Source organism: Metopolophium dirhodum, chromosome 1 (genome assembly GCF_019925205.1).
Source record: "Metopolophium dirhodum isolate CAU chromosome 1, ASM1992520v1, whole genome shotgun sequence".
NCBI lineage: Eukaryota > Metazoa > Arthropoda > Insecta > Hemiptera > Aphididae > Metopolophium > Metopolophium dirhodum.
This window is the reverse complement of record NC_083560.1, coordinates 96105962-96133739: the sequence shown is the minus strand read 5'-3', so window position 1 is coordinate 96133739 and position 27778 is coordinate 96105962. Positions and strand designations below refer to the sequence as shown.

At 33.6% G+C, this 27778-nt stretch overlaps 3 protein-coding genes and 2 pseudogenes across 3 annotated transcripts; 4 read left to right on the top strand and 1 right to left on the bottom strand.

Annotated features, from left to right (window-relative positions):
* The first annotated feature begins 2320 nt into the window (after window positions 1–2320).
* On the top strand, window positions 2321–2976 carry LOC132933871 (uncharacterized; annotated as a pseudogene).
* A 1200-nt stretch (window positions 2977–4176) lies between these two features.
* On the bottom strand, window positions 4177–4671 carry LOC132947067 (piggyBac transposable element-derived protein 4-like). Its single transcript, XM_061017250.1, has one exon. It carries the CDS (start codon window positions 4669–4671, stop codon window positions 4177–4179), a length of 495 nt encoding a protein of 164 aa, XP_060873233.1.
* A 4280-nt stretch (window positions 4672–8951) lies between these two features.
* LOC132947059 (transcription factor Adf-1-like) lies at window positions 8952–11485 on the top strand. Its single transcript, XM_061017240.1, has 2 exons — window positions 8952–9087; window positions 11217–11485. The coding sequence occupies exons 1-2, from the start codon at window positions 8952–8954 to the stop codon at window positions 11483–11485; spliced, it is 405 nt and encodes a 134-aa protein (XP_060873223.1).
* A 2514-nt stretch (window positions 11486–13999) lies between these two features.
* LOC132947047 (putative nuclease HARBI1) lies at window positions 14000–16805 on the top strand (annotated as a pseudogene).
* Window positions 16806–27049: 10244 nt separating this feature from the next.
* On the top strand, window positions 27050–27778 carry LOC132947033 (proteoglycan 4-like). Its single transcript, XM_061017211.1, has one exon. The coding sequence runs from the start codon at window positions 27050–27052 to the stop codon at window positions 27776–27778; it is 729 nt and encodes a 242-aa protein (XP_060873194.1).

Below are 27778 nucleotides of genomic sequence, written 5' to 3'. Positions count from 1 at the left end.
ACACTTGACATTAATTAATATTCCTAATTGGAGTGGTTTTATGGATAGAATAATACAAAACTTACCTTATGAAAAATCTCAAGTATTGTTTTTACCATTTGTTAACCAATCACCTAGTAATTACAATACTATATACTCTGTTTTGGACTTTGCATCGAAAAATATTTCTGAGTTTAACCAAAAAAAAATGTGTTTTGTTACATTCGATCAACCACTTTATATTAAAGCGAGTGATATAGTAGCAAGTTGTGAACAAAATACAAACATTTCTAATATTATTGTTCGCTTAGGAGGCTTTCACTTACTTATGTCTTTTCTTGGATGCATTGGTTTTTTAATGGCTGGGAGTGGACTAAAAGATTTACTCAGCACAATTTATGCTCCCATTTCTGTTGATAAAATGTTAACAGGTCATGCATACTCGAGAAGTTTTAGGGGACATGTATTAGTACAATTAGTATTGGGTAAACTTATTTTCAAAGAACTAAATTTAAATACGGAAGATTACCATGATATTGTAAATAATTTAAATAATTTTCAAAATGATCCCCCAAAATATGGGCAAACTGTTGTAGACATGACAATTTTACACACTCGCTTTAATGAATGCCTAAAAAACCTCGAAAAAAGAGGCCCAACTTCAAAACTATGGGTTCAATATTTTAATATGGTAACTCTAATGAAACATTTTGTAATGGCTGAACGAATAGGGGATTGGAAACTTCATTTACAGTGTGTTCAAAAAATGATTCCATATTTTCATGCTAGTGGACATTTCCCTTATGCTAAAGCTTCACATATATATTTACAAGATATGTACAAGTTAGAATTCAAAATGGAAAAGGAAGAATTTCAAAAATTCACTAGCGAAGGATATTTTACCATTAAACGAACTGATAAGTTTTGGTCGGGTGTGTGGTCTGATACGACAATAGAACAGACACTTATGCGATTGATGAAAAGCTCAGGGGGGTTAACTCACGGACGTGGCATAAGTGACAGTGTTATTATGAAGTGGACACAAAATATGAGTCCAGTCAATGAAGTATGTCAGAGTCTTAAGGATTTCTGTAGTTTAAGTATGGTTTTTTCAGAGCAACACGTTGAACTAAGAAGTGCAAGAATGAAGAGGGACAATTCTGACATAGTAAAACTGACCAATTGGCTATCTTCTTATTATCCATTTCCGGAATGTAAAGTAATTATGTCTATATTTAGTGGACTAATTGGCGATGCTTCTATTAATTGTCATGAAGCCGTTGAAATTGGTAGAGTTTCAATGGACTCTATAGTAGGCAAACATTTCAGTGATGTATCACTAAAAAGAACTAGCCGTGTTTTGACGCTAGCCAGCTTAAATTCCTCAATTAAAGTTAATGGCGAAGTAACTCCGATTGATCCACTGTTATTATTTCAACGTATTTCGTTCATTAAAAAAAGTGATGAAGAACTAAAGGAATATTTGAAATATGAGTTAGCCCCTTATCCTCTTTCAATTTTTAATGAATTAGGGATGAGAAAAAGTCAAAAATCATTAATGTATAAAATGTTCACACCTGTTGTAAATATGGAATTATCAAACTATATTTGTGTTGTTGATGGTGGGTACCTATTACACCGAGTTATATGGCCATCAAATCAAACTTTTGGTAATATTTGTGATTCTTACATATCATATGTTAAAAAAAATTACGGAGAAAAGTCCGTTATAATTTTTGATGGGTATGAAAAAAGTTCACAGAACACAAAAAATGTAGAACGCCTAAAGCGCTCCAATAAAACATGTTCTATGGAAATAATATTTAATGAAACAATGCGGAGTACAGTTAACCAAGAGTTATTTTTAGCAAATGAAAAAAATAAAACAAGATTAATTCACATGTTAACAAACAAATTTGAAAAATCTAATATAACCGTGAATCAAGCCTTAGACGATGCAGATACTTTGATCGTGAATACTGCCATTGATTTATCGTTAACAAATGAAACAGTTGTAATAATAGTTGGTGAAGATATTGACTTATTAATTATTCTAACAGGCCTGGCTCCTACAACCAATAACATTTTTTTCATGAAACCGGGAAAAGGTACAATTGAAAGAAGAATTTATTCAACTAATAGATAACAATCACAAAAAGATACAAAAAAATCAATTTTATTTGTACATGTATTTTGTGGTTGTGACACGACTTCCTCATTTTATAGAAAAGGTAAAGTACAGTGCTTTAATATTGTTGAGAAGCGGCCTTATTTATTACACTCAATAGAAACATTTTACGATCCTATTGCAAGTAAAGATAATATATGTAAGGCAGGTGAAATGTTTATTCTTGCACTGTACAATGCCAGTGAAAAAGAAACAAACCTCAATAACTACCGTTATCAATGTTTCGCAAAAAACGTATCCAGCAGTAAAAATGTGTTATTAACAATTCCACCTTCTGAAGCAGCTGCGCGAGAACATTCATTTCGAGTTTACCATCAAATTCAAATGTGGCTGGGAAATGAAAAAATACCAGTAGAATGGGGTTGGCATCTAAAAAGTGACTTATTATTGCCAATACCCTTAAAAGGTCCTCTGATTCCCGAAATCTTACTAAATTTAATTTCGTGTAACTGCACAAAAGGATGCACTGCTAGTTGTGGATGCCGAAAACATGGTTTAAAATGTTCCACGATCTGCGGATACTGCAAAGGAAATTCATGCCTTAATGCGATGGAAGCTATTGATGAAGATGATATTGAATCAATATCAGATGAAGATAACAAATCAAAAAAAGAAGCAGATGAAATAAACGCTGCTAATCAGGTATATATTTTAAACAATTATTAAACATAATAATAGATTATTTTTCTATATAAATTATTTCGATGTCGTGTTATTCAAATAGGTACATTGCAGTGATGATGATACACCTACTACTAGTGTTCAAAAACGACCAAAATTACATACAAATTAAGATGATTATGTTATAAATAAAGTTTTGTTTAAGTTAATAAATAAATAATATTTTGTTTGTCGAGCAGTAACCGAAATTGTGTCATCGCGATATTAACCAATATTAATTTTTATTATTATATACCTACCGGTTACCTCTATATGTAATAGTTATTTTATGTTTAGATAATAATTATAAAACAATAAACCGCTCATTTATACAAAATTAATACAAAAAAAAACTGTGTTAGTCACAATTACAGACGCCGTAAGACAGAAATTACCAATTCTATAATATTGGATGTCCGATTATCAAGGTAAATATTGATCCCACGAAGTACATTTTTTATAGGTAATTACCTCTTCTATAATATAGTATATAGGTATTTTTCTTATAATCTTAATAACAACCGAGTTATTTGAGAAAAACTGATTTTTCTTGCACAAAGCGCGCTCTAGCGGAGGTAGCGGTCATCAAATCTTAGGGGACTTTTAGTATGTTACTTAGTACCCTTCAATAAAGGTGTATACTAAAATTCAGCTTTCCAGCTTTTTTTTCCGCTATTTGTCAAAAATGAGTCTAATTTGCCTGGACTATTATACGTCCTCAAAATATTCTTGGTCGTCACTTTCGGGTTGCACACACAAGTTACATCGAACAGTTTTGGTTGAATGATTTTTACAAATGTGATTACCACATTGGCAGCAGGTTGTCGACGTTCTGTTGTTTTTTCTTTTACCACACAAAACGCAAGCTCGACTTTGTGATGGAGGAATAGGTTCGGCAGGTGGTTTGTATTTTTCCAAAAATACCTTGATATCTTTAGGAAGGCTTGCAATTGTGGCTCGATAATTCAGATTTTCTCTCATTAGGCTGAGCGCTAGGTTGAATGTGTATATTCTTCGGACAATGGAAGAGTCTGGATTATTGGCTTTAAAAATCTTGTAGGAATTGATTGCTGCTAAATGAGAAGGCGGAAAAATACTACCATTGACCACCTACGAGTATTTCTCGACGTGGAACATCTGGCACACATCAAATCTACCGTGTCTACTCCACCTTTAGTAGCGTTGTAATCCATTATTTGGTTTGGTTTACCTGTACCTTCATCAGTGAAATTATCATCGTGCATTGAAGACAATACAAGTACAACTTTTTTCTTTTTCGTCACCATAGATACTAGCGTCATGTCTGGTTGGGCACCGAATTGATGTGTATCAGGTTCCAAATTTTTATGCTAAACAATAAATTCCGGAGGTATTTCTTTTTTGTTTTTTTTTAGGGTGCCCATAAAAGTTAATCCGTTTTTTAGTAAGTTTTCAGCTAATGGATAACTGCTAAACCAGTTGTCGGTTGTAACGTTTTGCTTTGATTTTTGAATAGGTTCAGTTAGTCTGGTAACTATATCATAGGGCTTGTTCGATGTCGCAAAAGGGCCCGTGTCTTGCTTTCCACAGTAAATTTCTAAATTATACGTATAAAACGTTCGGGCATCGCACAGTGCATACATCTTTAGTCCATATTTCGCCGGTTTTTTGTCCATGTATTGAATGAATCCACAGCGGCCTCGGAAAGCGACTAACATTTCATCAATAGTGGTGAATTCGCCGGGAGAATATGACTGTTGGGAGTTAATTACAAAGCAATTCAATAGGTCTCGTATTGGGGCCAATTTATCATTTTTTACCCGATCTGTCCTTGTACTTATATCATCGAAACGTATGCACCTCATAAGAAATCTGAAGCGCCTCTCACTGAAATTGGCACGTAAAATCATAAGACCGGTTCCATTTGGTACAAACAATAAACATAATAATAATATAGTACCTACATAATAATAATAATAATAATAAAATTATAAAATAATAATAAAAAATAAATAATAATTAATTATAATAAAAATAATAATAATAATAATAATAATAGTCATAATAAAATTATAAAATAACACTTACATATTAAAATATTAGCGATGTCAGGCGCAGGTTGAAATAGAAACGGCAATAGGCGCACAACGGTATTTACACCGCAGTTACATATGCATTGGAAGTAATCGTGTTTGAAACTAAATAACAGCGCACCCGAAAATGCTAAAATTATAACAACTGCCTTATCTTACGACTAGATAAGAAATTAGAGATTATCTAATGGATAGGTTCGCTGCATGAAACTTACAACGAATGGGCGCGATTATTTTTAAATGTGCGGTGTAAAAACCGTCCGCGCGCCCGCTCGAAGGTTAATATTGTTGTCTTTGAAGTACTGTTTGAAAATATCGCGTATTTCATACGCTCTTCGTGACAATTGTTATAAACTAGCAATTGGGTTAACTGCTTAGTGTATAAAGTCATATAACACCTTTTCCATAGAATACAACTCCAAAAAACGCGTAGTTTCACTGTCGTTAAACTTAATAATTCCACGTTGCTGTGACGACATCTTGGTTTCACGAACGGTTTATCACGACTGAAAATCAAACACGTTTGATCTATCCACGCTTGAGTCGTGCGCCGTTCCTCACGAAAGCAAGTTTAACGACTATGCGTTCACACAGAAGTGTATTTCAGGAAAGCGTGGTTGACTGTCGTGATTAACGCCTCGTGGGAACGCGGCATCACACACACAGAATGCTCGTATTTTTACGTAACTCTGTCGTTGCGTAATTTCTATCGCTCTCCCTACGATATATAATAAGTTTTGGATATTATAATATCATCAACATTGGGTAGCTACTCCAATTTAACAAATATTCTAATATCCAATTTCTTATTAATTCTTACAATTAAAATCTAATTATTCTATTACTTGTTACCAATTTAACTACCTATTTATCGAAATATTACTGTTATATTCTATTACTACACTTATTCTATGCTAGCCTTCCTATTACTTCCACTTGTAATATTTTTCCCAATTGATTTCTTTCAATCTAATTTTCTTTGTCTACAATTTTTCAACATTAATTACTTCAATTCAATACACTTATATATAAGGTTATTTACTGCCTTTAAGACACAAAATTAACTTTATTTCAGTTTATTCAAAACAACTTCTTTATACTTCAAAAACAAAATCTCTTTATATACTTTATTTCAATATTTCAACTTCAATATTCTTCTATATTATTCACAAAACATTTAATCATTTAATTATTCCATAGGTACCTAACCTATATTTCCCACAAATCTACTCAATTATTCAACAATTGACTAACAATTAATTCACTTCAAAATTGTATTTCAATAATCTCTTTTTTTTTCTCTAATAAAAATTATTCATCAACTTATTTCATTTATTCAACTGCTACGCGTGCATTCATATATATATTTTCCCCAATATTTTCTCTATAAAATTCTATATTTTTTCCTATTACTTTTTCAATTAACTATAGTATTCCCTTACTATTTCATTTGTTGATTCCTATTTAATTCAACTATTTATTTCAACAAAAATCAGTCTACTGCTGTCTATTTTATATATATTTCTTTTTCAACAACTTCTATTTTTTCCCTTTAATATATAATACAACAACTTATTATACGCACCTTCACCAAAATCAAAACTAAAATTTTACCGCTGGCTTCCTTAAAAAAAAAACCAACGTGAGACGTGTACCCAAGCTACAATTCTATATGTAATTATTTTTACAACTTAATTATTTAATTCACATAATCTCTGCACCTACTGCTCTGTTAATTTTTTCTTCTAGTCTGCTTTCCTGTCTTCAATTCTGTTCGTCACTTCCCGGAGTCGACAAGGGTGATCGGTCCTCGCTGTGACTTTGAAAGTTGCCTCCGTGTAGTTGATTTGAATCGAGCTCTGCGTCACTGCTGCACTTCCTCTGTTGATTTCCGCTGCTCTGACTGCTCGACTCGCCTCAATTCCTTGGAAGTTCCGTACTCGACTACGCCAGTGTTATAAACTAGCAATTGGGTTAACTGCTTAGTTTATAGAGTTACAGGTAGCAAGACCGCTGGTAGAGGATTTCTTTAGGTAGAGTTGATAAATAATTTAGACTGGTTGAAAGTTAAGTTGTTTATTGAATTCTTATGCACAAAATACTCTAAGTCTAATTCGACAAGTTGTTGCGTTGTCTTTCGTGAAGGTGCTCGTCTGTACTATGGTGTCACACGACTAAACTACAGGCCGTTTCGGGTCTGGTTTATAGGGCTTCCTGCTTCCCCCTAGTCTATCGACTTATCTGTGGATTTCACAGGACATTGTTCAATTAATCATTGATACATTCCCACGCCTGGTTATTCCAAGAATCGTGTCCTGTTATCGTGTTTTTGCAATATATGTTATACGCCATCGTTACTATTTATATGCTATGCACTATATATATATATACATATACATATGTATATAACATAACAATATCTAATTATTATATTCATACATTTATGATTTATGATTAAGGTGAGATTGTAGTACCTATTGTAATGAGATAACAAGATTCGCATTGCCCTCTCGGTATCTTCCCATAGGTTTTCTAATCAGATATATGACTTTGATTTATCTAGTCGAATTTCTATGTGCTTTTGTTTATCTAATCTTTATGTTACCAAATGTAGCCGAAGGCGAAACGATCACAATAATATATTATGGGTTCGTTACACGATCGATTAAAACGTCTCAAATTCCATAATCTCCTACATCAATCGTAATAAATTTATACCTGGCATCAGTAATACCTTGAAGATGTACGGAGAAAAATTTTTATAATTGAAAAACATGGATCCTGAATGAACGGGACATTTTATACGATCATACTTTCCGTCGATACTCCCAATACAATTTGGGAAATCGCACATACGTTTATAATCACTCGCGATTTGTTCTCTCAATAGTTGGAAGTGGCATGTGTTCTGCATTTAATGTCATCCAAATAGCTTCACTCGTGTCTTACACGATCCTGGCGATAACATTATGAGAGATTCTAAAGGAGAATGCCAAAGACCTGTAGGCCAGTCCAGTCGATAAAAACCTAAAACAGGAAAGACAATTTATCCAAATATAATTATATTATTAATTACAAAATTATTTATTACAATCAATATATAAATGTAATAATATTAATATAAATTATCCTAGGCTCCTATATCTCCGTTCAGAATCGTTTTTCGTATTCAATGATACTTATCATTGCATTTAACACATCCTTTGAAGCATAGTGGTATTTATTTTATACCACTTTTAGAAAAAATTATTCTGCTCTTGCACGGTGGTATAAATTTACTATCGTAAATCTTAACGTAGATTACGTATACTAAGATTACCAATTTATTAAATTAGACACGTGTTGTAATAATGTATATAATGCTTTTATAAGTTGATATTAATACTAAATATTTCAATTGAACACAAAAGAATTAATGTATTTATATTATATAATTTATGTAATGAATCTATATAAATACTGACACTGAGAGAGGTTCTGATTAAAACTATATGAGGCTCTGTAATAAACTATAAAAGATGCTCTGACCAGTAACACGGGTGTTACTCACTCTTTCGACCTTACACGACTGCCGTCCGCCGGGCGAGGCCCGCCGCAACGGTCCGTCCAGGCCTCTAAGAATGTGCTGAACCAGCCCTTTCGGTCACGTAGACCATCGTGAGAACCGAATCGGTCACACACTCGTCTTACCCCGAGTCAACACATTTATCCCTATATATGTATTACATACATACATATATATATACATACATACATACATACATACATACATACATACATACATACATACATACATACATACATACATGATACATACATACATACATACATACATACATACATACATACATACATACATACATACATAGTATCTATGAATATGCCTGAACAGGCATTCGAAGTCAATGTGCATGATTGTGTATGTTCGACACCTATCATTGAGAAGTTTTTAATTTTTATTATTTTGTATACGTCAATTAGTACAGTCAGTTGTCAGTATATACTCGTTTTTTTAAGACACTATTCACTAAATTTTCTTAACAAATCTCTTGATGAACAACGAAAAATTAATTGAACTCGTAAGAACGCTTACCGAACTATATGACTTGAGTCATTCAAAATATTATAGTGACAGTACATGTAAGGATAAAGTTTGGAAAAGTATTGCTGATGAACTAAATCAAACCAGTAAGTTTTAAAATATTAAATAAGTAATTTATTAAAGTAGAAGTAACATAATATAATAGATATAAATATATATAATATATAATAATAATATATATTTAAGTAGAAATTAGAAGTAGAAGTAACATAATATAAATTACATTATTAATTATTATTATTTAATTACTAATTTAAGAAAATTATATAAATGTGTAGTAGTATTTATTACAATTTCAATTTGTACACTGAATTTAACCCTATTATAATCTTAACTAATACTTAACATTAATTGTTATATTGTATAACAAATTGAAAAAACATTTAAAAAAAAAAATTAAACATTATTTAGCCATGGGATTGACCCTATGGACGAGTTAAAAAAATCTTTAAAAGTGTTTCTTATAAAAAATGCTTCCCGAGTTGCATTTCCTCCTCGAATAGGAATATTTGTTAATGTAGTTACACTTAATTGATCTGCATTGAATTGCTGATTATCACGTATATAGGTTAGTTTACCATCGTACTTTTTAATAAAATTATGCAGTATGCATGTAGATATTATTATGACATCAACATTTTTAGGTTTGGCTTGAATTCGCCTATTATATATTCGAAATGTTTGTGATAATATTCCAAAAACGTTCTCTACGACTCTCCTAGCACGACAAATTCGATAATTATATATTCTTTTTTCATTGCAATCAAGATTTTTGCCAGGATAGGGTCTTAACAAATAAGTTTTTAAGGGGAATGCTTCGTCCCCAATTATAACGAATGGTACTTCATTTGTTGTACCTGGCAATACTGATTTTTCTGGTATATCCAGTTTATTTTGCTCTAAAGCTTTTCCCAACATTGAGTGGTTCAAAATACCACTATCGCTATTTTTGCCATAGCTTCCTACATCTACAGCTATACAATTGTAATGCGCGTCGACCAGTGCTAATAATACAACAGAAAATGTTTTTTTGTAACAAAAATACTGTGAGCCGCTGTTAGGAGGTGCTTGAATTGTTGTATGCTTCCCATCGATTGCACCTAAGCAATTTGGAAAATTCCAGGAAGTCCAAAATTCTAAAGCTATTTCTTTCCATTTTTATTCATTTGGTGCAGCCATGACTTCGGGCATTATAATTTCAATAATTGCGTTACATACCTCTATAATAATTGTATATACCGTAGAAACTCCTAAACGATAACTAAATGAAATACTTCTCATCGAATCTCCGGTTGCTAAGTACCTATAATTTTAAATTATATTTTTATTAGATAAAAAACTTGAAAATGTAATAAAGGTTCCTCATAAAAAAAACTGGGTAAGTCACTCTGCTGTATAGTAGTGGTCGAGTAAAATAACGATTAGGCCTCTAACGATTTTTGATATATGTTTTTATTCAAAAAGTATAAGTCATAAAACTTGAAACTTCTACCAGATGTTTAAAGTGACATTTTCTTTGCATGATTTTCTTTTCAAAATATTTCGTTAATTTGTCTGCTATTTATAAGCATTTAAAATATTCAAATTTTTTATAAATGTCGATAAAATTTTTTTTGCCGAGTCAAAATTTAATAGAAGGTTTTACTTAAGTTAATCTATGAGTGATTAAAAAATTATCAAAATACATGGGCACAATTTTTTTTTTAAAGCGTTTTAAGTTCAGATATTGATAAAATTTGTCAATATCACAAATATTTGCAAATTATTTTGTAGTTCAAAATGTATAAATTTTTTGTATTTATATAACTAAGAATTTAAAATTTAATATATTAAAATAATTTAAATTAGTTTAAAAATCTTAATGTTTGTCTAATGTAATTAAAAATAAAAAAATTAAACATAAATAGCATGATTTTAAAATAACGATTTATTATCAAATTATTTTACACATAAAATAAATAAATAAAATAACTTAGGCTGACTAATCATCTACGTTTCTCTTCGTATACAATGATTTATCATTTAATTAAATTTTAACACCTTCATATATATCACAGTGACCTACTCAAGGACGACCCTACTACATAGCAGAGTGAGTTCCTATTTTTTTTTTAAGTACTTGGAATTTTTGACTTTTGATCACCCAAGCTAAAGATTATTTTGTACTCAAAAACGACATTTTTATTGATTTTGAATTATATTAATTGTTTGATAGCTAGTGCATGCAAAAATCGATGGAACAATTTAAGAGATCAATATAGGAGAGCAATAAAACGAAACAAAACCACATCAGGACAAGCTGCACCAAAAAAAATTAAGAAATATAAATATGAAGATAACTTGCAGTTTTTACAAGAGTTTTTACAAGAACGAGACACTATTACAAATTTATCATGTAATCTTAGTGACAGCTCTGAAGAAGATGGAAACACAGAAGAAATACACGATGCCCTAAACGATACTTCTATGAACAATGACAATTGAAAAGGTACTTGGGGGACGAGGTGGCCGAGCGGTCTAACGCGTCGACTGCGGCGCTGGCAGTCGCGGGTTCGACTCCCGGCCACTGGGCGGCATTTTTCTTCGGGCAAGTCACGGTGTCCGGAGAACAAGTGCCGCCATCCCCCTCCCGGGCATGGCAGATACCTACGGGTGCCCAAATTGAAAATCTGCCAAAACCCAACACACACGTGTTTCCCCCTACTACTACCAACAATACAATACACCTAACCAAAAATCATACACCAAAAACCATACAGCTAATGGCCATAGTTGCCGGGCTTACGATCAATAAAAAAAAAAAAAAAAAAAAATGAAAAGGTACTTAATATCAGTTAATAACACTTTTTTTTAATAACAAAATGTAATTCACGCTAGCTAATTTTAACATAAATATGATATAAAATTGAGTATTACTAATTTAAATGTTTATACTTTTCTTTTTTTTTGTAAGATTTATTTTGTTATCTAACAGATTTTATTTTATTTTAATATTTAAATAATTAAGAAGGTACTTAATATCAGTTAATAACACTTTTTTTTAATAACAAAATGTAATTCATGCTATCTAATTTTAACATAAGAAATATGATTCAAAATTGGGTATTACTAATTTAAATGTTGTGTTGATTACTTACCTTAAGCATACAGCTAATCTTTCCTTTGACGGTATAGGTTTTCTCCAACGAGTTTCCTTCTTTGTTATTAAATTTTCCAACTTTTCATGTAAGACAATAAAAGTGTATTGAGGCATACGGAAATATTCATAAAACTTTTGTTCATCATCAATTAGACCAGTGGTTCCCAACCTTTTATGAGAGTGACCCTAAAATTTTAAATTTAACTTTTGGCGACCCAAAAAAAAGAACATAATTGCAAACATCACTTTCATTTATTAACATCAAATCGGTAAATATTTTGGTACATTTATCTATCTTCAAATACTAAATAAAATAAATGTATAAAATACAAATAAAAAACTGATCAACATACGTGACTTCCGTCTTAAAATATTATAAAAAGCAATTTATTCTTTGTTTCAAATTTGACATGGTATTAATTGTATTAACTCTTACTTAATGACTTCCTTGATGTTGAACATATTCCACGAGTTCTTCAATATTTGGATGTATATTCATTGAAAGTGCACATCGCATATCGTGTTGAGCGTCAAGGCGGTTTCTATACTTTGTTTTGATGACAACTAACGTAGAAAAACCGGCTTCACATAAGTATGTGGTTGGGAATGGTAGCAATGCATTTTCGGATTTTCTTGATAAAATCGGTTTATCTTTTAATTGTGCCCAAAATTGCGTCTAACACATTCTTGAAAAATTTTCTTTTAAGACTTGACTGGCTTGAAGATCAAGAAGTTCTTCTTGGAACCCGCAAATGTCTTCACCAACTTCGTGAACAGAAATTTCAAAAGGATTTCTTACCCAACTGTATTTACTGAGCTCTACGTTTTCTGGTATATATCGATCGAGTTCTATCTGTAATTTGTCCAAATACTCTTGAAGTAGTAATTTTAAGTCATTTAATGTTACCTTTGTTGAATCTTCAAGAAATTCACTTAAAAGGGGAAATGTAGCAATTTTTCCTTGAAACAGTTTTTCCCGCCAAAGTGTGAGCTTTTGTTTGAATGATGAGATTTATTCGCCAATATCGACCATTGTCCTATTCTTCCCTTGCATCTCAATATTCAATTCATTTAACCGTCCAAAAATATCACTTAGAAAAGCCAATTTAGCGACCCACGAATCGTCATTTAAATTTATCAGCCAATGAGTGTTTTTTTTTTCCGTTAGAAAAATTTGTATTTCTAAACGCAAATACATTACACGGGTAAGAATTTTTCCACGGGAAAGCCAACGTACATCCGAGTGATAAAGTAAATTTACATACTGTGATCCCATCTCGTCACACATGGCATGGAATATTCTTGAATTTAGTGCTCTTGATTTTATGAAATTGACAATTTGAATTACGTCTTGAAGTACTGAAAAAAGTTCTGGCTGAATTGTTCTAGTTGCTAAATTTTCTCGATGTAAAAAACAATGAATAATGACAACATTTGAGTTAACTTCCTGGGGGCCTATTCTCAAATCAATCGAAAAGGGTTTTCGATCAAAATTTGGTCGAAAGCGTAATATTTACGACCAATTCAAAAATCCCTATTCTCAAACAGTTTTCGATCGGCGTTTCGACCGTAGTATTCTATTTTTCTTTTCGACTGGTATTTTAGAATCGAAAACTTGATTTCTACTGATAGTATATTTTTACAGTAGCTACGTACAGTGTGTAAATACGATTTGCCTGTTCTTTTTACAACGGTATTTACCGATTTGTTATGTTTGTGATGTTGTTTGTTTTTCTTTTCAAAGTACTTATAGGTACCTAGTGTGTAAAATTAAATATTATATACGTACCTATTAGCCATTGATCATGGCTAATGACGATGTAAATTTTTTTATAATGCAAAATAATTTAATACAAAATATGGTATTAAATAATCTTCAATTGGATAATAAAGTTCGGCGATTTATGATACCAAAGGACACATTTAATGGTAAGTTAAATATAAAATCGAATTTAGTTTATTTCATGATTGGACAATAAATTAAGTAATTAATAAACTAAGTAAGTACCATACTCCTTAAATATAGGTGGTACTTACCGATGTCCTATTAACACTTGTCTTGTTTGGGTATATTTCAAAAAATGTCCATTCTCCTAATAATAAATGTTAACTATTATTATCATTACTATTAATGTTTCAGTTTTATCTGAAAGACAGTTCATGGGAACATATCGACTAAGTAAAGTCCTCGTTGAAGAACTAATTCATACTTTAACGCCTTTTATGAAAATCCCCAACACATTAGCAGGAATAAGTGTACAAAAAAAGGTCTTTAGATATTAAGTTATTAATGTATTTGCATTACCGACCTATTAGCCATTACCTAATTATCAAATTATAATATTTAGTTACTTACAGCTTTACGATTTTATGCTAGTGGAAGTTATCAGCAAGACATCGGTGAGCATAGAGGTTCAGCGCTTAGTCAAGCGTCTGTCAGTAGATGCCTTAATGAAGTAACTGAAGCTTTGAATAATCCCCAAATTTTAAATAAATATATTCATTTTCCAAGCAACACAAATGAACTAAATGTGGTTCGTCGAGGGTGAGTTACTTAGAAAGGGTGATAATTGATTTATTGGGATTAGTTTAAGTAACTAAATTTAAATTGAATTATAAAATATATTTTTAAACTTATTAGATTTTATGAGAAATTTTTAATTAGAGTTATTGGAGCTATTGATGGGACACATATAGCAATTGTTCCTCCTAAATCTGATGAAATTTATCCAACACATATTTATATATATTTTTAATTATTACTTATTAGTTTGAATATTTCCCTACAGGTTTTATGACAAGTATTCAATTCCTGGAATTGTTGGAGTTGTAGATGGAACACACATAGCTATTGTTCCTCCAACTTCAGAAGATGAACTATACCAGAGCCAGTGTTGGGAAGGAACGCGTTCCTTGAGGAACGCGTTCCTGGAACGCGTTCCTTTTATAGGAACGAAGCTCGGAACGCGTTCCATTTAAAATATAGGAACGAGGAACGGGAACGAGTTCCTATTTTGAAGGAACTTGAACGAAAATTTCCGTTCCTCGAATAATGAAAAAATTTTAACACGTTGAGTGCCACAGTATATTTTATGAAGCGCATATAGTGTGTTTCCGCGCCAAAACTGAGCCGCGACGCCGTCGGTCGACTACGTGTCGTGTTCCGGGTCGTTTCCGGTTCCGCGCGCCAAATTAGTTCTTCTCAAACAAAACAAAATGTCAGTATAAAAATATTTTTTCAAATAAATTGAATTAAAAAAAAAAACAGATTGTTGTATCATACTATGTCCTATACTCCTATGGGCTATAAGCCTATAACCTATAGCATATCTCTATGTGTGGTGTATCGTGTATAGTACACACTATACACTGTATACTATACTACTATAGTAATATACATGTATAATATTATGCAATTATGCAATATGAATGTATATATATAAAGTTTCAAGTCTACGCTATACAACTTTTGAATTATAACAAAAAAAATCTAAGACAAATCATTTTTGTTAAAAATCGGTGCTCCTAGAAAGGAGTGAGTTAACCGATTTCAGTGGTGGTCAATGGTGTTTTTTGCGAAAAATTTTTAAGTCAGAAATAATCGGTTAACTCTCTCGGTTCGATTATTTCTGACTTAAAAATTGTTCGCAAAATACACCATTGACCATCACTCAAATTGCAAAAAAAGGAACATGAAGGAACGGGAACGCGTTCCTTTTTAAAAAGGAACGGGAACGCGTTCTTTTTTCGGGACAGGAAAGAGGAACGGGAACGAGTTCCTTTCTTACAGTAGGAACGAGGAACGGGAACGAGTTCCTTTTTAAAAGGAACTTTCCCAACACTGACCAGAGCATATACATATCAACCGCAAAGGTTATCATAGTATTAATACTCAACTAGTGAGTTTTTAAATATGTTTATTATAAGGGGGTAACCCACTGACGTTTCCCTACACAGTAGTCTTTAATTAAACTATTACATTACGGTAAACAGGGTGATTTATACACTTAGATAATTATTTTCATGTTTTTTAATTATTGATAGGTGTTAAATATTTATTATTATTATTATTATTATTATTATTATGTATATATTTATTTAATTGTATTATTATTACAGATATGTGACTCAGACTTAAAAATATTAAATGTATGCTCTAAGTTCCCAGGAAGTGTTCATGATAGTCACATATATAGGCGTTAAAGTTTGGTGCAAGAGTTATTAAAACATTTACATTCAATTGGACAAACGTCATATTTTATGCTTGGTGATTCAGGATATGGGCTTAGACCATGGTTGATGACACCAATATATGAACCACAGGAAAATAGTTCAGAAGCTCGCTACAATAAGTGGTTCTGTAAAACCAGGTCAATAATCGAACGTTGCAATGGTGTGCTAAAAATGCGCTTCAGATGTCTTCTTAAACACAGAGTTCTGCATTACTCATCACCAAAGGCGGCTAGTATTATTAACGCTTGTGTCATATTGCACAATATTTGTATAACAAATAATTTACCATTAGTAAATATCGATGAAAGGGAAGATATTGATTTGGGCATGATTAATGATTTACTTGTAAATAATAATGTGAATCAAATTAATCCAGAACTTACAGCAGGAAAAAGATACCAAAAACAAATTATTAATAGATACTTTCAATAAACACATCTTTATTTGAAACAAAAAAACATTGTAAAATTATTATTACTAATTAAATATATCACATATATTTTTTCTATATATATAAACTATCCAAAGGACTGTATGAGACCTTTCATAAATTTAGTATAGGAACATTAGTTAGGTGGTAAAGTTTAATATTAATAATATATAAGTATTTTTTTATAGTGTAATTTTTTTTATATATAAACTATCTAAATGACTGTATGAGACCCTTCATAAACTTAGTATAGGAACATTAGTTAGGTGGTAAAGTTTAATATTAATAATATATTAGTATTTTTTTATAGAGTAATTTGGTTAATGGTATGTTAAAAAATAAAAACCCTTCTTAAATTTAAACAAAATAGGATTACATTAGGTACTTTTTTCTAATGCAGCTGCATTTTTTTCTTTTGCTTCTGTTTTCCTCTTTAGAAGTAAAAGTTTAGCAATATAATATGATTTTAAAATTTCATTACGGGCGTTGTTTGATTCTACTATATGTATGGAAGCATTTACTGACTGTTTTAAAACACCAAGTTTACTGGAAAGATTTTAAAAAAACATAAGTTTATTATATAGATAAATTACAATTTTTAAGTATTTCTTTAGAAAAATAATACTTTAAATACCTTTTTGAGTTATCTGTTGTCAAATTTGGTTGATCAATAATCTTACCAGCAAGTCTTATATCATTTATAGCATTTATGAAAGGGTCATCAGAATTTGGTTGATCAATTATCTTACCAGTAAGTTTTGTAACATTAATAGCATCTGTGAAAGGGTCATCAGTATTACGCTATGTCCTAGATGGTGCGTGCACGCACCGCAAATCGCAGTGCGGCGAACGCATGCGATTTCTAATAATAACAAACATTCAGAAATAGATCGGTCTGTCCTAATTGCCGACGCATGCGTTGAATTCACGATATCGCAACGCCGTCGCAGGTTTGAAATACAAAATAGTTTGTTTTTCGCCGCATACGATATGCGTCGTCGCAACCAATAGTATATTTGTTTTTTATTAATTAATCACATTTTTTATGGCTATGTCGTACACAGATATTGAAAAAACAAAAATGTTGATTTCTGAAATCCAAAAACACACTGTTTTGTGGAATAAAAAAAATAAGAAATATAGAGATAGGCTCATAACAGGCAAGGCATGGGCAGAAGTGTCAAAAGTCACAGGAATAACTGGTAAGTATATAATTTAACTTTTTTCAAACTTAATTTAATACAATGAACCTATAAAATATATATTATGTATACATTTTTATAATATAATTTTGTCAATGAAATAAAAAATGAATAATAATCAGTGTTGGTCTTGTCTTTGTTATAAAATAAAAATAGTTTGAAATTATATTTTGTTATGCTTAAAATATTGTACAAATGTATTTCTTATCTCTAAAACGGATTGAGATGTTCTATTAGTAAATCTGCCGCCTCGAATACTATCCAAATAATTTGTACTTGATATTTCATTTTCAGTTTCTATAGTTTTTAAATCCACCTGATTTTTTTCAAGATCAATAATCACATTATGCAAAATACAAATAGCTTTGACGATATGGTCAGCATTTTCGATTTTCGTTTCAATTGATTTTTGCAGAATACGAAATTTTGATGCCGCTATGCCAAATGCGCATTCAACTGTCATTCTAGCTCTGGATAATCTATAATTATAATACGATTTGTCCTCGTCACCTAATTGTTTTTTCGGAAATGGTCTTAACAAATGTTCTCGCAAAGGAAAAGCTTCATCACCTATAAATACAAACGGTGCCATATTTGTTGTATTCGGAAGTAATTTCGTGTTAGGCACTTTTAATGTTCCTTTTTCAATATGATGGTATATTTTTGAATTATGTAAAACATCACCATCACTATCCTTACCATATGCTCCAATATCAATCATCATAAATCGGTAGTTGGCATCAACAATAGCCAATAGAACGATTGAAAAAAATTGTTTGTAGTTATAATACATACTGCCAGAGTTATTTGGACATTTTACTCGTATATGCTTTCCATCAATGCTACCTATACAGTTCGGAAAGTTCCACTTATTGTAAAATGCATCTGCAGTATTTTCAAAATCTGTAATAGATGGTCTTCGCATGTGTACGTGACGTAGTATAGTCCAAATTGCCTGACAAACTTCAATAACAATATAACTAACACTGGTTTTTGAAAATCTGAAACTCATAGCAATTTGTCTGAACGCAATTCTAGTCAGTGGCGGATATATCCAAGTTCTGAGGGGGGGGGGGGGGGGGGTGAAATTTCAAATCCACATAGATAATGATGTTTAACCCCCCTCCCCATTGTTTTATTTTGAAATATTTAACTATAATCGGTACAAAAATATAAATAACAACACTTTTTTTTCAATATAAATATTTATTTAAAATTTGAAAAATAAAATATTTACAATATAAAATTTTTATTTCGGTTTTTCATTTTTGCAAACATGTCAATGACATTATCAATGTTAATGTCTATGTCTCTATGCACATGCAACATAGCCAAACTACTGAGATGTTCATTTCCCATTTGGGAACGTAACCATGTTTTCAGTCTAAATAAGCAAAGCAAAGTGCAAGAAAAAGCAATAATGTAATAAAGTAATAATGCATCATCATACTATTAAATATTATCATAATACATAATTCATATTAATATTATAATTAATATATAGTATATAAATAAAAAAAGTTAAAAAAAGTACACATGTCTTACAAAATAACCCATTTTCATTTTTTGAATACTCTAACCAGCTGAATTTCTGAAAATGATTCAATCGTAAATACCGTTTTTCTTCTTTTCCCTTTTTATTGTGTAAAGAAAAAGGAAAAACAAAGTCTTCTGATGGTTTATTATTTCTTTCGAGAATTGTGAATTTTATAAAATCATTTAATATTATGCTTCCACTTACTACTTGGCCAATATCAGTATAATTTGAACTATTTGAAGTTACAATTGTGTTGGATTCTTTATTCGGTTCAATCAATAATGGTATCACCGGTTGTTCCTTTTCAACTTGTTTTGGTTGGTCAGGAATAAAATGCTTACTATTATCTGAAGTTGAAGTAAAATAAGAAGAAATTTTACGCTTCGACATACCTACTATACTTTAAAAAAACAGTACACGAATAAAACTTGCAAACGCGATTTTCATGCAAACGCGATGAAAATAATTGACAATACGAATAATACGATACTATGCGTAAACAATCACCACATGGCTAATGACAGTACTATCTTTAATCGTGCTATCAAACAGAGTGATACTCTATGGGGCATCAGGCACTTGTCCCAACATTTCATGGAGAAAAAAAAATATTGTACATCTGAAAAATCAATTAGCAGATAACACCAATACCAATATAATTAATATTTAAATATTTATAATCAATGGTTGTAGCCAATATTGTAATAATGTATAGTGGTGGCAAAAAGCCCAAGGGGGGGGGCGTCCACCCCCCCCCCCCCCCCATATCCGCCACTGATTCCAGTGGCTAGATATCTATGAAATAAAATATTTATTTATAATATTATTTAATATTTAACTATGATTAAAGTTTATTACGATTATATTTTCGTAATATATCGATGGTGTTTTGTTAAAAGGGCGTATACCACATAATTGAAATTGTTCTGGACGAGCAAAATAGTGTTTTTAAAAATTATACCGTTGAAATAGGTTGATCTCGGTTATACCTTCATTTAGGAGACATGTTGCTAATTTGATAAAACTTATCATTCAAATGCTTAAACATATGTGAATTATAGTTATCATCATTCAAAGTGATAATAGTCGTGGTATGCGCCCTTTTACAACATAGATTTTCGAACGCCTGTACGTTAAAGATGTATACATGTGGTATACGCTCTTTATACTAGTTTAATATTTTGAACTCCTTATTGTCAAAAGTTATTTTGTGTGGTATACGCCCTTTTAGCATTACAGATTTTCTGAAAGCCTCTGTACAACTAGTAGTAATCATTGCTTTTATTATACCTACCTAATAATAATATTATTATTTGTATTATAATTGAAAATGTTTGGAAAGCAATCAAAACAATATTATTTTTAATTTCCTTTACTGATAACATTATTATAAAACACAAATATATAATGTTAAAAAATCAAATAAATTTATATACCTATAAACAACAAAGTAAAAAACAGTTAATATTTAAAAAAAAAAAATAAGTATCATAATATTGTAAAAACAAGAAATATAATATTATTATTACAAATTAAAAAAAATAAATCATAACTATTAAAATACATCATGATACAAAATCCTGTAAACTTATTATCAAACTAAAAGCATTTTCTTTTGCTATTATTATTATAAAAAGAACAAATATATTATTTTATCACAAATTAAAATAATTAACTCATAATACAATTTAGATTTAAAATGTATTAGGTAACTAAATTTAAAATCCATCATAGTTTTACATCTACTCATCTTCATCAGTTTCTGGAAGATTATCTCTTATTGCTGATTTATATGGTAGATTTAAATATTCTTGTTGGTAACATAATATAGGAATAACATTTTTGGTGCATAAATTATTTAAGTCCTTGTATTTTTCTGGATTTAAAGGCAATTTATTCGTGTATAGTTGTTTTGGACTAGCTAATAAAGTTAAATCAGATGATCTTAATCATTTGTTTGCTTCCAAGTCAATAATATTATAAATCTGATTTTCAAATGAATCACTAAATTTAATTTTGTTTGGATTATCTTGTACCAAAATAATACTTCTTATTGCTTTGAATTTTACTTGACAATCATTATTATCATTATTTATTGTATAAATTTGATTGTCGTCTACCACAGGATCCTTATTATTAGCTATAACAATATCATGATCATCTAAGAAAACAAACGTGTCAATGGCATTTATATCCACTTTATTTAAATCATAAAAATAAATGTTATTGAAATTTTCTTCTGTTGCAGTGGAATTTTGAATATTTGTTGAAGTTTTTTTAGCTAAACCTAAAAGCTTTTTACTTCTAGATGAGATCATATTATTTATTACAAAATTAACAACACTATTTAAAACCAAAAATCTTTAACAAACTACTAAGTAATACGTACCTAGTATTATTTTACAATAACGTATTAATCATAATTAATTACGATTATGATATTACGATTACGATTACCTATCTATGATTATTAAGTGTAGTTTTCCCTCTAAATTCTTATCAATAAAACAATGATACGAATTTGTATTATTTGTAGACCAACTGGCGTTTAGTTAACTGTCACATAATATTATGTACCACAACATCAATTTAATTTTAAATTTGATAAAAACGTGATAATTCAAAACTAGTTTGTTTATTCGAGAAAACTACTAGCAATTCCTGTGGTATACGCCCTTTTAACATTTTCATTAAAAATATAAATATTCTCTTTAGGGCGTTTGGATTTCATTTATCCACTATATAGAGAATAATCCTTAATATTTTTAATCACTCTATTATTACAGATTATGCTCCTATTTTTTCTGAAAATTTTGATACCAAAAACTCATTTTTCCATTTTTGGTGGTATACGCCCTTTTAACAAAACACCATCGATATACATAAATGTGGTTATAAAATTAATAATAAATATAATAATATTATTATGTTCAACGACAACACGAAATATTTCAATAGCATGAATTTGCATTTAATTTGAGTTTTTTTCCTGCTTATTACACGTATTTAAAAAAAAAATTTAACTGTAACTCTTTTTAGTTATTATAAAGTTATTTAGTATACTATATGTTAATTTATATAGGCAATGAAGCAAAAAAAGGTGGAGAAACTTAAGAGATCAGTTCAAAAAAGAACTTAAAAAAGTAAAAAAACCGAAATCAGGATCGTCACAAGATGGCCTAGAAAAATATCACGGGAAATGGTCGTATTTTGTGTCTATTCAATTTTTGAAAGACGTCGAGACTCCTAGAAATACGTCGGGTACATTTTCCGATGATTGTGACGAGGATACTGAGTTAGGACATTTAGACGAACAAAAATCAGATTCAAACGAAGATCAAGAAAATGAGGACGATCTCGACAAGGAAATGACACATAGTTTTGAAGTTATGGATCCATTATTACCTCAAACTGAAGCACAGACTAACTTCACACAATCTGGAAGAAATTCGCCTATTTCTGAGTTAAACATCTCAACAATTAAATTGAGTGGACAAAAAAAAAATGAAAAAACAACAGGATGAAATGTGTTTTGAACAACAATAACTACAACTTGAAAAAACAAAAATTGAAGCTTTTATAGACTCATCAAAGAATGCAGTAAAAGATGACGAGGACATGTATTTTTTAAAATCCATTCATCCTTATTTCGGTAACATGACTCCACTACAAAAATTGAGAGTAAGGACACAAATCCAAGAAGTGATTATGAGAGAATTATCTACACCATCATCTCAACCTATGAATAACAATTTAACTTATCCTTATCAAACATTTCCAATACATGTGCAACCTATACAATCATCACAACCTATGCCATTCCAACCTATTAATCATCCTATGCAGTCTTTAGCGACAGAACAGACTTTATCATTACAATCAGATCATCCACCAAATTATAATTAATTAGTTTTTAATAATATGGTAATATTATTAATATGTTTTAAATACTTTTTATTTACATACCTAAATTATTACTTAATGTTCATGAGTTTCACAAACAGTATTATTCTTTTTTTTATATTATTTATTAGATACCTACCTACAGTAATAATTATTTTTAATTTTTAAATACATAGGTGAGCTACCTATATCTGTCGAGGTATTAAACTATTTAAAGTAACATATTTTTTATTTTATATTATCAAATGATATTATATTTAATAACTACCAAGGTATGACGCGGTACGCAGCGGCCACCAGTACAAAGTACAGGTACCGCAGCGACCAGTCTACACTTTTCGTCAACTGCCACTACGGGCTACAGCGCGACAACGCCAACTCCCTCACCGCGCCACAAAGGCACAAGGTGGGACGGGAAGGCGAGTCGCGTAGAACGAGTACCGGCCGTCGTAAACTCGTCAGTTGGAGAAAAACCCCCGTTCGTCTCTGAAAACCACACGCACGTTGTGAGCACGCACCACGACCGCAACCAGATATATATCTATTTTAATATAGCCCACCGTCAGTTGTTTCTTTTTTTTTTGATATTTTTTTTTTGTTACATATATTGATATATATACGTGTACCCGGTACGGGGTAAAATAAACCCAATCTACTACCACAACCGAGATTTGCGTTTGCTAATTTACCTCTCGATTGTGTCACCCGACCTACCCATCAACGACCGGCTCTCCGCGGACCATCTGCCACCACCGTCGTAGCCGTGTCAAATTGGCTCCCCGCAGAGGAATCATCGCCTCAAGCCAGCGAAAAGGTAAGAGTTTTTCACGCTGACACATACGTCAGTGGAAACCCCACAAACAGCCCCCCCGGTCAAAAAAAAATTTTTTGCGAAAGCAACTGATAATACACCACCGGGGCCGTGCAGATATTGTGGGGAACTCCATTGGAACAGTAAATGTCCAAACAGACCGACCACGTCGGGAAACGGCGGGGGAGTCGACGAGGACTAGTCCCCCTCATCGACTCATCACCACCCCCCCACTCATCACCACCCACTCTCGGTAGTACACACGGAAAAAATAAGCGTAATCGAAAAGCGCGTAGTTCGGTAATTCAACACACAGAACAACCAACTACGAACATTCTTTCCGTCCAATCACCAATCGGCACCCGTTCACAGACCCCCAACCTACACCACCCCACCATTGAACACACTCACCTCACCGGTGACACGTGTGTTCAACAACAACCGGCTCATGGGGCAGCCACAGGTGTAGGGACAAAGGCAACAGAGACACGGGTGTTCACCCGCACGGGTGACGGGGACACAAGCACACACACCGCGCTTATCCCCGCATTAGGTCAGTCTACGCACGTAAGGCAACAGGCGAGCAACGAGGCAACCGATGTTGACAGTATGGTCATGGCGGTTAACACCACCGACCAGAAAGTCTCCATCGCGGTTCAGAACCAGTTGTCCCGCTCGACCAATTGCAATACGACTAATAACGGTACGCGAACATGCCAAGACAAAATTCCGACCCCCGCGGTCGAACTCGAATTTCCGTCAGGCTTCGTAACAGCCCTATTAGATTCGCAGGCACAAAAATCGTACGTAAACCCGACAGTAGCCCGTAAATACGGCAATACACCCACCCACGGACCAACAATCACAGTCCGGATGGCGGACGGTCGCACTGCAACAACCAGTGGCACCTCCACATTCGAAGCTAGGATAGGTGCACTCGATATAAAATTCGAAGCTACCATCCTAGACAATTTGTATTGCGACGCGTTACTAGGACACGACTTTCTTGTTAACAACGAAGTCTCTTGGGATTACGCCGCGTGCACAATTCACATGGGTAAGCAAATTCGTACGTCGACATGTTGGAAAGGGAAATCTCAACCACCCACCACTCGTCCCGACCTGTCACAATTAGAATTTGGAAACGACCCCGAAACACGCGCGAAACTAACCAAGATTTTAAATAAATACGCGGTAGTATTCAGCGAAAAAGTAGGACGTACCAAATTAATTGAACACGAAATTCTGCTAAAAGACCCGTCCCCAATCGCGCTCAAACCATACCCATATCCGCAGCAGAAGCAAACTGCTATCGACGATATGGTACGCGATATGGAACTCCAGGGGCTCGTAGAACCAAGCACCTCACCATGGGCCGCACCAGTAGTAATGGCAAAGAAAAAAGACGGAACTTTTCGTCTCTGTGTCGACTACAGGAGGCTGAACGACGTTACGGAATCCGACGCGTACCCTATGCCAGATCTCAACAAAATGATTAGGCAAATGCGGGGCGCGAACATTTTCAGCATTTTCGACCTTAAGTCGGGGTACTGGCAAGTGCCGCTACACGAAAATGCACGAAAATACACGGCATTCCGAACACGTAGAGGTCTATTTCAGTTCAGAGTCCTCCCTTTCGGTCTAAAGAATTGTCCAATGACTTTCGTGAGACTCATGAACGAGGTCATGAGGGGGTACCAGGATGATTTCGTACAAGTTTACCTGGATGATATTGTAGTATTTTCAAGGGACGAGTACGAACACCAGGCCCACTTAGACAAGGTTCTCGAGCGGCTCAAGAGGTTTGGACTAACGTGCAACACAAAAAAATGTAAAATCGGCCTACGCGAAATTTCATTTTTAGGGCACATCGTAGACTCGGAGGGCATACAAAAACAACCGGAAAAATTGGTATGCATTGACAATTTTCCGGTTCCCAAAAAGGTTAGGGACGTACGTAAATTTTTGGGCGTGTGCAACTGGTACAACCAGTTCGTAGATAATTATGCGGATACCATAGCACCTCTCACTAATTTATTAAAACAGGGAGTACGGTGGAAATGGACAGAGGTAGAACAACGCGCGTTCGAAACAATAAAAAACGCGCTAGTCACATCACCAAAATTGTCGCCACCCGATTATAGCAAACCGTTTTGTCTGCAAACAGATGCAAGCGAAATAGGAGCCGGTGCGGTACTTTTCCAACGGGGCGACGGACCGGAGGAAAGACGCATAGTGTCCTACGTAAGCAAAAAGTTTAGCGAAACGCAAACAAGGTACGCCGCGGTCGAACGCGAGTGCCTAGCGATAATCTGGGCGACAGACAAATTCCGTCCATACCTAGAAACCCGGCGTTTCGAACTCCTAACCGACAACTTGACACTAACATGGTTACACAGGGCTAAAGACAAAAATTCAAAATTAACACGTTGGTCACTACAACTAGCTAATTTAGATTTTAGTACGGTACACGTCCCGGGAATACAAAACGAAGCACCAGATTTGTTATCTCGTGACCCGGCACCGGGCACACCTGTAGACGAAGATCGACTTGAGGAAAAATTGGTAGGGGCGCCCACAGCGCCGACAACCAGTGTTGACCTCGAATCTGACCGAATATTTTCCATGTTCGATAACCACGTTAGTGACGACACACCACTCACCGCGACGACTCTCGAAAAGTGGCAGTCCGAAGACGCCACAATCCGCGAAGTAGTCGCCGGTCACAGGTGGGACGGGCCAGCGCGGAACACTAGGAGCACAAAATCGTAATAACAATCATTTACAGACAACATGACCGGCCAACAGCAGGAGAAGTGGCAGCAGGTTGCCGAGCTCATCCAACGGCTGGGGCTGGTATCCGGTGGACAGGATGAGCCGCGAACAGCCGCCCAGGTCGCGAGGATGACTAACCGCCAACTCCTGCAGGACCCAGTGCGGGCGGCCATCTACAACCGGGGCTGGGCGGACCGTACGACGGACATCCAGCGGAGGTTGCGGCCACACCGACCACCATCAACATCAACACCCGGCAGCCGCACACCGTCCCTGACAAGGCCACCACACCCAGCAACGACACCTGCCCCCGTAACACCTGCGGAGCCGGCACCGGTACCCAGGCCAACGGGGGTACTCCCCGGCCCAACGGGAAGGGCGAGGACGGAGGCGCAGCAGGCAAGGAACCGCCGGAAATTCCAACAGCTGAAGGAGAAGAGGAAGGCCAGGGAAAGCGAGGCAAGCCAACAACGTCGGCTTGCCAAGCAACCCGCGCCAACCTCAGAACCGGAAGCAGCCGGCACGCCTCCGACCAACCCTACACCGATGGAGGTTGACAAACCGGCATCCAAGGACGGCAAGTCCGAGGAGCCGGGACAACCCACCAGCCAGGAGTCGCCAGACCAATCGGAGGCCACGGTAGAAATTACCGAGTCAGATTGGCTGGTGGCGTTCGAGGGAATGCCGGAGTTGGACGAGCACCACTCGTACTACACTCCGGTAGGGTCCCCAAGACACCCCCAATAA

Excerpts from the sequence above, each read along its gene's own strand:
- LOC132947067 (XM_061017250.1), bottom strand. The coding sequence starts at position 4,671 with ATGAGGTGCATACGTTTCGATGATATAAGTACAAGGACAGATCGGGTA.
- LOC132947059 (XM_061017240.1), top strand. The coding sequence starts at position 8,952 with ATGAACAACGAAAAATTAATTGAACTCGTAAGAACGCTTACCGAACTA. Across the intron at positions 9,088-11,216 it reads TGATGAACTAAATCAAACCA|CTAGTGCATGCAAAAATCGA; the intron begins GTAAGTTTTAAA and ends ATTGTTTGATAG.
- LOC132947033 (XM_061017211.1), top strand. The coding sequence starts at position 27,050 with ATGACCGGCCAACAGCAGGAGAAGTGGCAGCAGGTTGCCGAGCTCATC.